Source organism: Halichoerus grypus, chromosome 5 (genome assembly GCF_964656455.1).
Source record: "Halichoerus grypus chromosome 5, mHalGry1.hap1.1, whole genome shotgun sequence".
In the NCBI taxonomy this organism is placed as follows: domain Eukaryota; kingdom Metazoa; phylum Chordata; class Mammalia; order Carnivora; family Phocidae; genus Halichoerus; species Halichoerus grypus.
This window is the reverse complement of record NC_135716.1, coordinates 154,019,602-154,034,973: the sequence shown is the minus strand read 5'-3', so window position 1 is coordinate 154,034,973 and position 15,372 is coordinate 154,019,602. Positions and strand designations below refer to the sequence as shown.

Below are 15,372 nucleotides of genomic sequence, written 5' to 3'. Positions count from 1 at the left end.
TTAGGCTTAGTGGCTTTTAGATTAAATTATTCAGAAAGGAAGATGGGGAGAGAGCTCATGCCTTTTCATGGCTGCATAATCCTCCGTTTTGTGGTATACCTTAGGTTATTCAATCCCTATTGAAGGACTTACTCTCTTATATTACAAATAGTGCTGCAGTGAATAGCCATGTGCATAAGTCGTTTTGAATTTTTATCAGTGTATCTGTGGGATAGTTTCTTTTTTAAAAAACGTATTTATTTTAGAGAGAGGGAGAAAGAGCAAGAGCGAGCACGAGCAGGGGGAGGGGTAGAGGGAGAGGGAGAGAAAGAATCTCAAGCAGACTCTGTGTTGAGGGCAGAGCCCAATGCGGGGCTCGATCCCATGACCCTGAGATCATGACCTGAGCCAAGATCAAGAATAGGATGCTCAACTGACTGAGCCACCCAGGCGCCCTTGGGATAGTTTCTTAAAAGTGAGATTATTGGGATAAAGGGCAAAAGCATGTGTAATTTCATTAGACATGGCCCAGTCCTTCCCACCACCAAGCAGCGTGTGAGACCAGTTCCCCCCCACAGCCTCAAGCATTTGTCCTAGCAGTGAGTTTGAAATTTTATCTCTTTCAGAATCTTGAGTTCTTTTCCTTATCTTGAAGGTTTTGACTTATTTTAAGCTCTTACTTCTCTGTATGCCATCCACTTTTGGAAATCACTTTCCTCTTTGGGTGTTTGTTCCACCTCTTCATTTGAAGATCCTTTTCCGTAATGGAAAAGATAGAAGTAAAGTAGGTGATTAGTTCCGTCTTCTCACCGTGATATTTGCTCAGTGGACGGGCAAATCTGTTGACTGACCGATGGCCCGTGGTCGTGTGTCTGCCGGGGCTTCGGGTTGTGGTCACCGTGTGGCCGTGGCAGTGCAGGTGTCAGATCTGCATTCAGGACAGGAAGACGGGGGAGGGGCTGGGACCAGCTGCCTTTGGAAAGGAAAGGCTTTCCAACAGCCACCTGCCTTTTGTAGGCAGGCTGCTTCTTAAATTTGTTTTCACTGGGAGCACCGGCTGGGATACATGGTCCTTTGTGTTGCTGGAATTGCAAGTCTCTAATTTCTGTTTCCATTTGAAAACTTTGTTATGTGCATAAATATAAAAATTAAAATTAAAAATAAATATACTAATAAGTAGATTGTGAAAAACACCCCCCTCCACTTTTCGGAGATAGACATCGTCTACAGTTTGGTGCATATTAAGTATGTACTGAATACGTAACCTTAATTTTCAGTATTGCTGTCGCCCTTGTTTGTTACCACCAGTATGTGGCCATACGTACATGTACATTACTATTCTACAACTAGATTATTTTTCATTTAGCAGTGTAGACTAGATGCTTTTCCCATGTCAGGAAGTACAGCTGTGCCTCATTCTGTCTCACCGGTACCTCATACTCTATACGTGTTATCCTCCTGCCCTCAGTGATCCATTACCATTGTACCCTCTGTGCTGGTATCTGACCTCGAAGAATGGCATCATCTCGGCTTCCTTGCCCTCTGGCTTCCAGTTGGAATCAGCTGATAAAAGACACTGACAGGGATCAGAGGGCGAGTGATGAGAGAAGTCAGAGCCTTTCTTAGCCCCTCCGCCCCTTGCTGGGGCTCCAGGAGCCGCTGTTTGCTCCTTAGCACCGCTCCTGATGGCTGGCCTCTCTTTTCCAGGGACACCTTTCTGTTTCTTGCTCTTTCACCTCGAAGGCAGGAGTAGCTTCCTACTGTTGAGAGTCCCTGGATGCTTCACCACCCCTGGTTGGTTCCTTTAACTCTGATCACATAGCTATAAAAAACCCCATGATTGGCGCCTGGGTGGCTCAGTCGTTAAGCGTCTGCCTTCGGCTCAGGTCATGATTCCAGGGTCCTGGGATCGAGTCCCACATCGGGCTCCCTGCTCAGCGGGAAGCCTGCTTCTCCCTCTCCCACTCCCCCTGCTTGTGTTCCTGTTCTCGCTGTCTCTCTGTCTGTCAAATAAATAAATAAAATCTTAAAAAAAAAAAAAAAACAAAAAAAAAACCCATGATTAACTTCCTTTGGTTAATCCCTTTGCGTGTGCCATCTGTTTCCTGCCATGACCCCACTGATCTAGATGTCACTGTGTAGACGTACCATAATTCATTTGTTTGGTTTCCTATTGATGGACATTTGAATTTTTTCCTAGTATTTTGTTCTTATAATGAGTGTTGCTAATGAATATTCAGGTACGTATCTTGTAAAGTATTTGTTGGAATGTTGCTGTAGGAAAAAGTCACCGAAATAGAAATGCTGGGTCGAGGTTCGTGAATGTTGTAAATTTCAGTAGCTATTGCCCAGTTGCTCCTGGAAGAGTCTACTAGTTTATATTTCTACAATGTGTTGTTTGATTTTTTTTAATATTAAAAAATTATAGAGGTATGGGGCGCCTGGAGGCTCAGTCAGTTAAGCGTCCGACTCTTGGTTTCTGCTCAGGTCATGATCTCAGGGTTGTGAGATCAAGTTCCACGTCGGGCTCTGCGCTGAGTGTGGAATCTGCTTAAGATTCTCTCTCCCTCTCCCTCTGCCCCTCTGGCTCATGCTCTCTCTCTCTCAAATAAATAAATCTTAAAAAAATTATAGCGGTAATACTTGTGACTTTACAACAAACAAATTTAACTTAGAAGTATATAAAGGGAAAAGTACTTCCCATTGTTTCATCCTGTTTCCTGGAGACAACCACATCAGCAGTTAGCTGTGTATCCTATCATGGTTTTTTTCTTTATGAAAATTATATGCTTATCAGAGAATAAATTCATATATAGATAGATAAAGTAAATTCATTTATATATGTATGTGTGTGTATCTCTATCTCTTCTGAGAGCTCATTTGTAGACTCTGCTCTCTGTTCTACTGACCTGTTTGTCTTTCCCTGTGCCATTACCCATCTATCTTAAGAATTAACAGCTTTGAGTCAGTTTTGATATCTGGTAAGGCACATCCTCATCTCATTATTTTTTATTTAAATAAATTTCTGGGCTCTTCTTGGGCAGAAAAAGTCTTCAGATTAACTTTAGATTTAAGTTAAAAAAAGAACCCCACAAAACCATGGGTTTTGAATGGAGTCAGACTGGATTTATAGAGAACTGAAATATTTCCAATATTGAAACTTCTCACTTAGGAGCCTATTGTGTGTCTTTATTTATTCAGATCTCTTATGTCCGTTGGTGAAAATCTTGCCCATTTCCTCCTGTTTATTTTTAGATATTTTATAGGTTTTGTTGCCATCATGAATGGAATTCTTCCCCATACATCTTCTCATCAGTATTGCTGGTATAGTTTTTAAGAAGCTATTGATTTTTTTCTTTTTCTTTTTTTTTTTTTAATTTAAATTCAGTTAGCCAACATACAGTACATCATTAGTTTCAGAGGTAGAGTTGAGTGATTCATCAGTTGCATATAACACCCAGTGCTCATCACATCACGTACCCTCCTTAATAAGCCTGTCAGTCAGTTACACCATCCCCCAGCCCCCTCCTCTCCCCCAACCCTCAGTTTCTTTCCTATAGTTAAGAGTCTCTCATGGTTTGTCTCCCTCTCTGATTTCTTCCCATTCAGTTTCCCCACTCTTCCCCTATGATCCTCTGCACTGTGTCTTATATTCTTCATATGATAATTGTCTTTCTTTGACGGACTTATTTTGCTCAGCATAATACCCTCCAGATCCATCCTTGCAAATGGCAAGATTTCATTTTTTTGATGGCTGAGTAATATTCCAGTGTGTGTGTGTGTCTGTGTGTGTGTGTGTGTGTGTGTGTACACACACCACATCTTCTTTATCTATTCATCTGTTGATGAACATCTGGGCTCTTTCCCTAGTTTGGCTATTGGAAATTGCTGCTATGAACATTGGGGTGCAGATGCCCCTTTGGATCACTGCATTTGTATCTTTGGGGTAAATGCCTAGTAGTGCAATTGCTGGGTCATAGGGTAGCTCTATTTTTAACTTCTTGAGGAACCTCCAAGAAGCTGTTGATTTTTGTGGGGTGCCTGGCTAGCTTAGTTGGAAGAGCATGTGACTCTTAATCTTGGGGTTGTGAGTTTGAGCCCCATGTGGGGTATAGATTACTTAAATAAGTAAAACTTAAAAGAAAAAAGGAAGCTGTTGATTTTTTGTGAATTAATCTTATAATCACCTACTTATTAGTTCTAATGGTTTTTCAGTTGATTCTCTTGGCTTTTCTGGATGGACAGCTAAATCTGCAAATGATAACTTTTTATCACTTTATTTATAATATTTATATGTAGTTTCTTTCTCATATGTTATTTCCTGGCTAAGATACCTGAGTGAGGTGGGGGGTGATCCTGGGAAGTCTTCCCTGCCGATGTTCCATTTCAGGTGAGCATCAGAGAATGTGCCATAGGCGAAACAGCGGTGTGGCCGAGAATGTCCCAGGCAGGCCTCGAGGAGGGAAACAAGGCTGTGTTCAGTGAATTGGAAGAAGAAAGGCACAGGACACAGATAGGGTTGGGAGGTGCAAGAGATGGTTTGGAGAGTAAAATAGGGGCACAGTCAGAAGCTGCTAGACTCTAAGGAGCAATGACCTTATTTTAAAGGAATTGAGAATTGAAGAAAGGTGTGTGAGGCAGAATGGCACCCCAAAGATGTCCACACCCGAATCCCTGGAATCCATTAATATGTTCCCTTATGTGGCAGAAGGGACTTTACAGATGCAATTAAGACCACAGACCTTAAAACAGGGAGATTATCCTGGATTCTTCAAGTGGGCCCAACCTAATCACATGAGCCTGAGAAGCAAAGAAGTTTCTCTGACTGGTGGCAGAAGCAAGATGTGGTAGAAGGGGAAGTTGGAGAGATTCAGAGAGGGACCTAACCCACTGTGGCTCAAGGGGGCCATGTGGAAAATATGAGAAGGAATACAGGAGCAGAGAATGCGTGATAACCAGCAAGGAGATGGGGACCTTGGCCCTGCAGCTGCAGGCAATTGCATTCGGCCAGTAGCTGGAATGAGTGAGCTTGGAAGCGGCTTCATCTTCAGAGTCTGCAGAGCGGAGGACAGCCCTGGTGCCCCCTTGGTTTTGGCCCTTGGGAGACCCCATGCAGAGGACCCTGCTGAGCCACACTGTACCTGGACTTTGGGCCTCCGGGAGTCTGAGATAATAAATTCGTGTTGTTTTCAGCCACCGAGTCTATGGTGTTCTGTTTCATCCGCAGTGGAACACTAACACAAAGGGGTTTGAGCAGGAGAGTAATGTCAGATTTTGTGTTATTAACAGACCCGTCCTACTTCTGTGTGGAGAATGGATTTGGGAGAGTGCAGTTTGGAGGCAGGGAGCTTGTCTCTGGAAACGCAGTGGTGGCGTGGACTAGGGTAGTGATGGGGGCCAGGGGGTGTGATTGGGGATTTATCTGGCAGGTTGGAATTGCCAAAATTTGGTCATTGATTGGATGCTGGGAATGAGGGAGAGGAGGGACGCAGGGATGATTGCTGGTTTCTGGCTTGGATACTGAGTGACTGGTGAAGCTGTTTCTTGAGACTAGGACTAGCAGGTTGGAGGATGCCATGTCAGGAAGTCCGTGGTAACTCTAGGTGGCTCTTCATTTGGAAATTTTCCTATACGCACTTATTTTAAGGTAGAGTATATCAACAAGGTGATTGCTTTATCCTTTAAGACCTAAATTGGTTTATTTTTTTATTTTTTTATTTTTATTTTTTAGGTCATGTAGGAAATCGTAAATCATGTGAAGATGGGACTCTTGGTATTTGTGCGCAATCTGCTGCTAGCCCTCTGCCTTTTTCTGGTACTGGGATTTTTGTATTATTCTGCGTGGAAGCTCCATTTACTCCAGTGGGAGGACTCCAGTAAGTATGGTCGCTCCAGCCTGCCCCCAGGAAAAGCCCGGCCCAGAGTGGTAACTGGTCGTTCGGGGGCTGCGGTGCTTTCATATTCTTCAGAGACGGGCAGTGAGAGCCGCGAACTCCTGGGACTTAGAGGCTCAGACATTGCCTGCCATTTTTGTGGCTGTAGGTTGAAAACTTTGATGTTCTTCAAAAACTGCATGCCATGGCATATCCTTTTATGATCGCAGTGAAAACATGCTATTCTGCAATAAAACCCCAAACTCTACCAGTATGTCTAGTTTTTGAATGCTGTTCTTTTTAATTACTGCGGTGTCTTGCCGCTCCCATTTGTATTCATTGCCTTAGGGCTGGGGGTTGAAGTTGGTTTTCTCCTGCCCTGAAAACAGTCACCTCTACCTTTTCTTTGAATTTTTAGTTTTCAGTTTAATATTGTCTTTGTTTTATTTTCCCTGAAGAAATTTTGCCTGCCTAATTATTTTGCCCTTGCTTGCCCTGAACTTGTACCTGAATAGAATGATGGCTTTCCCCCTACCTCCCCGGTAACTCTCAGTCCCTTTCTTCGGCTTGTACCTGCGGCCTCTGTGTTACACAGTGTTTCCTACTAGCCTTCTGCTCCTCTCTGACTTGGTTTCGATTCATCCAGTGTGGCCCGTGTTGTGGCTTTAGGCTTGCGGTTGAAGGGCTCGCTTTGGGCGGCGCTGCCCTTTGCATGTTCTCTTCTTGGACGTAACTTGAAGTGTCACACACGGGCCATAAGTAGTTTTCCTTTTGGTTCTTTTGTCTGATGGCTGTCTGAGCTTGGCTCAGGAGACATTGGGTAGTGGGTCCTGATTCCTAGTGAATGTGATTTCTCTAAGATAGTTTTCTTTTTACAAATATCAACTGATACCAGTGTAGAATTTACTCAAGAGTAGAGTCAGTCTGTAGGTGTGAGGTTAAAATGAGATAGAAGGAGTTGGAAGAGGCAGCTGCAGTTGGCCCTGCTAGTGTATTAAGACCTTAATATGGGAACCATTCCTATGAAGTAGTTCATTTCTTTCTTACCTGGCCCAAACTCCGGAAGCATTTTCAAGCCAGTTTTTTAAAATGTAGTGTTAAGTCTTTAATTTATTATTTTATGTGTATTGTTTAAGTGCCTCTTAAATGCTTAGCTTATAATTTTAACTAATTACTTTGGGTTTCCAGAGTTTATTTAAATTTCTCTCTTCCAACTTACTTTTAAAATCAAGGAGACTACCCAGAATAAAGTGTTCGTGTCAGGGTAGTACAAAATTCTGTAGTGAAAGGCACTGTCTATATCCGTAATGGATGGATTCATCTGTATCCATAAAATAGATGGGAATAGTTTTAAGGAATGGAGGTCTCCTTTTCTGTTGAGAACTATTGACCTGTAGACAACATAACCAAGAATTAGATAATATTTTCCCAGAGAAGTTGAGAAGGACATTACCTTTATGGAAGACCTATTGTATGTCAGGTTTTAGACGGACAGCTTACAAATTTTAGTTAATTTACTTCTCGCTCTTGGGGCGCCTGGGTGGCTCAGTCAGTTAAGCATTTGCCTTCCACTCAGGTCATGATCTCGAGGTCCTGGGATCATGCCCCACAATGGGCTCCCTACTCAGCAGCGAGTCTGCTGCTCCCTCTCCCTCTGCTCCTCCCCCTGCTCTGTTCTCTCTCTCCCCCTTTCTCTCTCAAATAAATAAATAATCTTTAAAAAAAAAATTACTTCTCACCCTAACCATGTGGAGATGCTGTTATCCCTGTTTTTCAGCTGAGCAAATGGAAGTATTTAATTAATTTACCTAAGTTACACAGGTAATTATTAGAGCTGGAATTGACTCCTGATTTGCCTTTATTTAAAGAAAAAATTTTTTAAAGATTATTTGAGAGAAAGAGCATGCGCACAAGCAGGGGCAGAGGCAGAGGGAGAGGGAGAAACAGACTCCCCGCCGAGCAGGGAGCCTGACATGGGGCTTGATCCCAGGACCCTGGGATCATGACCTGAGCCGAAGGCAGACGCTTAACCAACTGAGCCACCCAGGCGCCCCTATTTTTAAAATTATTTATTTATTTATTTTAGAGAGAGAGCATGTGTGTACGCATGCACAAGCGAGTGAGGGACAGAGACAGAGGGAGAGAGAGAGAGGATTTTGAGCAGACTCTGCACTGAGTGCAGAGCCCTACACGGGGCTTGATCTCACAACCCTGAGATCATGACCTGAGCCGGTATCGAGTTGGACACTTAACTGAGTGAGCCACTCAGTTAATCAGGCGCCCCCTGATTTGTTTTTAAACCCTATGTTCATTATGATATTGAAAAGTACAATAAATACAAAGACTAAGGATAGGATTGAATCCTGTATTCTGATTGGTAAGAAGAGAGGAGAGGGACTGAGAAGAAATAGTAGAGAGCATCAGGAGGGCAATGGAGAAAGAAAAAGGAAGGAAAGTAAGGGGGAGGGACAGAAAGAAAGTGCTCCAGATGACGGAGGGCTTTATGAGCTTGGAGGTGGCGCTGTAGGCTTGCTTCAGTAGGTGAAGAATAGCTGTCTGCTTTTCCTTTGAGTGAGTTATCAGCTGACTAACCGCTATTGGCATATTTTTGTTATTCCGACTTCCAGCCTTTCAGATACTTGACTTTGAATAGGTTGTTTTAGACCGTCTTACGGGAGCCTATTGTCACATCAGAGGGCAGGGTACTATGACTAACTCTGACGGCTTACCTGGGCCAAGGGGGGACCTTTACCCCACACACCAAGTCAGCCAGAGGGAGTGCCCTAAGGCAGGGAGATGACTGCTGGGGAGGAAGAGTTGGGCTGCTGGTAATAATAAGAGTGACTTAGTGGGTATCTCCTGTGTCTGCACTGTAATGAGAACTTCACATTCCTAATTTCGTTTGATCCTCATAGTTTAGATTGATCATTACTGTCCTGTCCTACAGACGTAGAAGCTGAGGCTTCAAAGAGGCTCAGTAAAGAGTTTGTATGTCTTTCATGCAAGGGCATTTACAAGTTGGAAAAATAAATGTCTTTAGCATTATGTTTCCTTAATTTTTATACCTTTTATGACTTACCAAGATGATGTATTGGAATTCCTTCATAGTGGTGGTGGAGGGGGTCTAGAGATTTTTATTATTAAATTATTCATTTAGTAAGTAGTATATTCCTATTAGGGTCCATGTGCTTTTCTATGTAACTGGATGTAAGATGCATAGACCTTTATGCTCGCGGCCTATAACACGAGAAAGAAATAAAACAGCTCTTATATGTTGCATTCTGAAAGAGACGTCTGTATGAAATGCCATGTTGGAGCATAGAATCCCTTCCAGATGGAAAATTTTATGATTTCATTAATCCCAAGACATATTGTGGCAGGATGCAAACTGCTTTGTTTTGAGCAACTTAGAGCTGTGTCAAGTCTTGGTCAGATTGCTAGGACTTGGCTCAGATGCTTAACCTGAAAGACTTAAGTAGAAGATTGGTCTAGTTATCAACCTATTTTTAAATTTATTTTTTTATTAAGTAGGCTCCATATCTAGCATGGAGCCCAGTGCGGGGCCTGAACTCATGACCCTGGAATTGAGACCCAAGCCGAGATCAAGAGTTGAACACTCAACTGACTGAGCCACCCCAGGCACCCCTCAACCTGTTTTTAAAAGTTCTGTAGCTGGGGGCGCTTGCGTGACTCAGTCGATAGAGAGCATGTGACTTGTGATCTCAGGGTCATGAGTTCAAGCCCCACATTGGGCATGGAGCCTACTTCAAACAAACGAAACAACAACAACACTGAGATACTACCACATTATCTATCAGAATGGCCAAAATCCAGAACACTGACAACACCAGATGCCAGCGAGGATGTGGAGCGACAGGAACTCTCATTCATTTCTGATGGGAATGCAAAATGGTACAGTGACTTTGGAAGACAGTCTGGCAGTTTCTTATAATACTAAAGATACTCTAACTCTGTCATCAGTCACATTCCTTGGTATTTACCCAAAGGAGTTAAAAGCTTATGTTCACAAAAAAAAAGCCCTGCATACAGATGTTTATAACAACTATATTCATAATTGCCAAAACTTGGAAGCAACCAAGATATCCTTTAGTGGTTGAATGGATAAAGAAACTGTGGTAGATCCAGACAATGGAATATTATTAAGTGCTAAAACGAAATAAACTATCAAGTTACGAAAAGACACAAAAGAGCCTTAAATGCATATTTCTTTCTTTTTAAGGATTTTATTTATTTATTTGAGAGAGAGAGACAGAGATAGCGACCAAGAGCACAAGTTGGGGGAGAAGGAGAAGCAGACTCCCCACTGAGCAGGGAGCCTGATGCAGGGCTTGATCCCAGGACCTTGGGACTACAACCCGAGCCAAAGGCAAACGCTCAACCAACTGAGCCACCCAGGCACCCCCTTAAATGCTTATTTCTAAGTGAAAGAAGCCAGTCTTAAAATGCTACGTACTGCATGATTCCAACTTTATGACATTTTTGGAAAAGGCAAAACTATGGAGACAATAAAAGGATTAGTGGTTGCCAAGGTTGGAAGTGAGGGGAGTGACATATAGGCAGGGCATAAGGAATTTTTAGGGTGGTAAATCTGTATGATATCATAATGATGAATATGTTTTTGTACTTTTGTCCAAACATATAGAATATACAACACAAAGCATTAACCCTTACGTAAACTATGGACGTTAGGTAATTATGATGTGTCGGTGCAGGTTCATTACTTTTGAAAGTATACCACTCTGATGAGGGATATTGATAATAGGGGAGGATATACACGTGTGGAGGCCGGAGATATATGGGAAATCTCTGTACTTACCTCTAAATTTGTTGTGAACCTAATACTGCTCTAAAAAAATAGTCTTAATAAAAAAAGAAGTACTGTAGAATTATTATACTTTGTGTGCATGTATACACACACATATAGTATGGTAGAAATATATACGTACATATATTTAACTTAATGAACAGATCAACACAATCTTGGGAGGAGTTGGGTATACTTCAGTTTCATCATCTCCAAAATGGAGACAAAATACTGACATTTCTCTTGGCTCTGATGCTTTATTCTGGTCAGGCCTTGTAGGAGAGTTGGGTAGTTGCCCTCCTATCAGTAGACCTAATACTTATAGTCCATTTCATGGAAACTTTACATACTTTATTATTATTTTTATCTATTCATATTTCATAAGTTAAAGTGGATATTTTATAGGAGTAGGATTAATTTCTTATGAGACCTTTAAAAATTCATACTACCACGTTTATCAATATAGCAACTCCCACTGTGTTCTTGCCTATATTTACAAAAGATCATGACTGGAGAGATTATAAAATATGCATTATTGATCTCATTACTATGGAGAATACCATCTGGCGAGTAAGTTGGCGTTTGGATCTGATATTGGGAGAAGGGTAGATTAAGTTTAGCTTATAGACAGAGGAAATTATATTAACTCTTAGTTTTCCATCTTAAAAATGAAATGGAGGCTGGCATTTTTAGCCTGTAGCTTAGGGTGACCCTCTGCTTCTTATGATAATGGCAGAACTGGTATTAGGCTAGCCCTCTCTCTATTACTGTAACACCGGACAGAATAAATGAAGCAACTCTTGTCAAGCAGTGGACAGTAGGCAGTAGAAAATTTCAGTCTCTAAGAAAAGGAAAACTCATGAGGTGAGAGCTCCACAGTTCTCTTGCAGGGAGGGGGCAGTTTCCCAACCCTGTTCAGAGAGCTGGGATCTAAACAGACTGCAGTGCTTCCACATGGCTAAGGAGGCAAAGATCAGAGTTTAGGGCAGCTGAAGTGGTTGGAGTCCATGAGATGGGTCATCACTGAATAGGGAATTGTTCAGAGGCAGGGTCTCGGAAGTCTGGGGTTGGGGGCAGTTCCTGTGAGTCTGTAGCTGCGGACTGGGCTGTGTATGCACAGGCCAAAACTGCCTGCATTTAACCACATCCACAGGATGGGAGTAGAGGTCAAGCAGTATTGTGGGTAGCTGAAGCGTCAGGGACTTTGAAGTGACAGCCCGGCCAGGGTGGAGAAAGCTCATGAGCACTTTACTACCCCTGGCATCGAGAGACCAGAAAGACCAGGCCTTAAAAATAAAGATCTCGGGGCGCCTGGGTGGCTCAGTCAGTAAATGTCTGCCTTCGGCTCAGGTCATGATCCCGGGGTCCTAGGATCGAGCCCCGCATCGGGCTCCCTGCTCGGTGGAGAGCCTGCTTCTCCCTCTCCCACTCCCCCTGCTTGTGTTCCTTCTCTGACTGTGTCTCTGTCAAATAAATAAAATCTTAAAAAGAAATAAATAAATAAAGATCTCACTCTAGAGTAAGATATACTCAAGACTCACCCTAACAAGATGAAAACCAAGCCCCAGCAAGGCAGATTTTAAAGGTTGGGTCCCAACAAGTTAGAGAAGTCAAGAATGCCATGGATTTCCTCAGATCCACACTAAACATAGCATAGAATCATGTCTACACAAATTCAAGGTCAGGCAGTAATTGAACTGCCTGTTAAAATACAAATCGATGCTCTTCAGTATTCATAGTTTCCGCATGCCATCTCCACAGTGGTCAGTGTTCAGTAAAAAGTTACTAGACATACAGACACACAGGAAATTGTGATCCATATTCAAGAGAAGAAAAAGTCTATAAATGAGATAGCTCAGATATTGGACTTAGCGAAGTAGCTATTACAAATAATTTAAAGAATTAAAGAAAAATACTGTGAACAATAAGTAGTCCCAGCAGAGAAATCAAAACTATTTTTAAAAAAAGCAAATTCTAGTACTGAAAAGTATAGAAACAGAATATGAAGATTTTACTTAACAGTAGATTGAATATAACAGAAGTTAGTGAACTTGAAGAGAGTGTAATAGAAACGATCCAATCCAAAACACAGAAAGAAAAAATAATGAACAGCCTCAGGTACCTGTGGCACAATATAAAATTGTCTAATATATATGAGTATTGGACAGAAAAAAAATTGACGATATAATGGCTGAAAACGTCCTAAGTTTGGTGAAACACATTGGCTTACAGATCTAAGAAGCTCAGCAAACTTTAAGGATAAATATTGGGAAAATCTAGGCATATCATAGTCAAACATCTGAAATCTAAAGTGAAAATCTTGAAAACAAAAAAAAAGAAACCTTCTAATGGGGGTAAGAAATTCCAGTTACCCTTTACCATAAACAGTGGAATTCACACCATGAAAGATCTTTTAAGTGCTGAAAGAAAAATACCAAACACCTGTTGTCCCAGAATTCTTTATCTGTTGAAAATATCCCTCAAAAATGAGGGTGAAATGAAGAAATTAAAAAAAAAATTTTTGTTTTGTATTTATTTATTTGACAGAGAAAGAGACAGTGAGAGAGGGAACACAAGCAGGGGGGGGTGGGAGAGGGAGAAGCAGGCTTCCCGCCCAGCAGGGCTCGATCCCAGGACCCTGGGATCATGACCTGAGCTGAAGGCAGACGCTTAACGACTGAGCCACCCAGGCGCCCCAAGACATTTTTTTAAACAAAGAAAAGTTAAGGGAATTTGCTGCTAGCGGAACAGCATTACAAAAAAAAATACTAACGCATATCCTTTGGGACACCAGGACGTGAGACCAGATGGAAACTTTGATCTATAGGAAAAAATGAAGATCACTAGAAATGGTAAAAATAATGGGCAAATATAAAAGACTCTTTTTCCTTTTTTTCTTATAATTTGCTTAAAAGACAGTTGCTTAAAGCAAAAATAGTAACCATGTGGAATGAGGTTTAGAATCTATGTAGAAGTAAGATGTGACAAAACTTGCCCAAGGAATGGGGAGAGGGGGGTTAAGTGGAACCTTACTGTTGTGAGGTTATTACATTTGTGAAAAATAAGAAGTGGGAAGTAGGAATATTGTGTATAAGTTGAGGAAAGAATAACAAGAGGTATGAAATGTCAGATGTGAAGAGGTGTCATATTGACTCTAAATAGTCTGGTAAGTTAAAGATGTGTATTGCTTAGAACTCCTTGGTAGAACAGCTACTAGGAAAAAACAACAGCAACAACCCCTCCCCCTCCAAATATATATCTAAGAAGCCAAAGAAGAAATAAAAAGCACTAAAAAAATATTCAGCTAACCCCAAAGAAAGTAGGAAAACAGCAATATAAGAGCACAAAACAGAAAAGAGAAATGGAAAACAAATGGTAAGACAGTTGATTTATTCCTGACTGTCTCAACAATTCCATTTACACGCGAATGGATTAAAGCTCCAGCTGAAGGCAGAAACGGTCAGAATAGTTAAAGCATGATGTATGTCCTGATATGAGAGACCTATATTTTAAATTTAAAAACAGGTTCAAAGTAGGGGCGCCTGGGTGGCACGGTTGGTTAAGCATCCGACTGTTGGTTTTAGCTCAGGTTGTGATCTCAGGGTCCTGGGTTCGAGCCCCGCATCGTGCTCCGAACTCAGCCCCAAGTCTGCTTGGGTTTTTCTCTCCCTCTCCCTCTGCCTCTCCTCCACCACTCCCACCCCATGGTCTCTCTTTCGAAAAAAGTAAGTAAATCTTAAAAAAGAAAAAACAACCCACAAAACAGGTTCAGATTGAAAGGATGGAAAATATATAAACAATCAGCATAGGAAAGCTGGCTTAGCTATACTAATTTCAGGACATATCTTAAGAAAGAATTTATAAGAGATTACAGAGGGTCACTACATAATGATAAAAGGAGCAATTTACCAGGAAGACATACATAAATATGTATGTACCTAATCAGAGAGCATCAAACTTCATTAAGCAAAAACTGTTAAGACTAAAAGGGAGAAGAGGACAAATCCACCATCATGTTCAAAAATATGAATACCCCTCTCTCAGTAATTAATAAAAGAAGTCAAAAATCTGTAAGGATATAGATAATCCAAGCAACTCTATGAAGTACCTTTATCTAATTGAGATTCATAGAACACTTTACCCAATAATGGTAGAATACACATTCTTTCCAAGTGTGCACAGAATGTTCATTGAGATTTTTGTGCTGTTGAGGACATCATAGACAAAGTTAATATGCAGATAATATACTGGGAGAAGAAAATTTCAATATTTGTTAACTATACTGGAATTAAAATAAAATAAAAAAATTTGCTAGGGTTGATATTTAGAATAGACAAGGAATTCCTGCAAATCAAGAAGAAAAAGGCAGCATTCCCAGTAGAAAATGGGCAAAGAGGGACGCCTGGGTGGCTCAGTTGGTTAAGCCACTGACTCTTGATTTTGGCTCAGGTCATGATTTGGGGTTGTGAGATTGAGCCCCCCATCTCGCTCCGCACTTAGCACGGAGTCTTGTCCCTTTTCCTCTGCTCCTCCCCCTGCTCTCTCTCTCTCTCAAATAAATAAATAAATAAAATCTTTTTTAAAAAAGGAAAATGGGCAAAGAATTAGAAGAAAGAATTTACAGAATAAAAAACCCATTGGCTAAGCATAGGAATAGATATTCAAATTTAGGGGCTATAACAAATATTAAAATTA

General features: G+C 41.4%; 1 protein-coding gene across 4 annotated transcripts in view; it reads left to right on the top strand.

Annotated features, from left to right (window-relative positions):
* The window catches only part of ST3GAL3 (ST3 beta-galactoside alpha-2,3-sialyltransferase 3), a 181,577-nt gene that overhangs the window by 18,029 nt on the left and 148,176 nt on the right, over positions 1-15,372 (top strand). For all 4 annotated transcript variants that reach the window (XM_078073266.1, XM_078073265.1, XM_078073268.1 and 1 more), the window contains exon 2: positions 5,711-5,855. In XM_078073266.1, coding sequence (XP_077929392.1) covers positions 5,741-5,855 — 115 coding nt within the window. In that variant the 5' untranslated portion in view covers positions 5,711-5,740. The remainder of the gene's footprint in view (positions 1-5,710; positions 5,856-15,372) is intronic.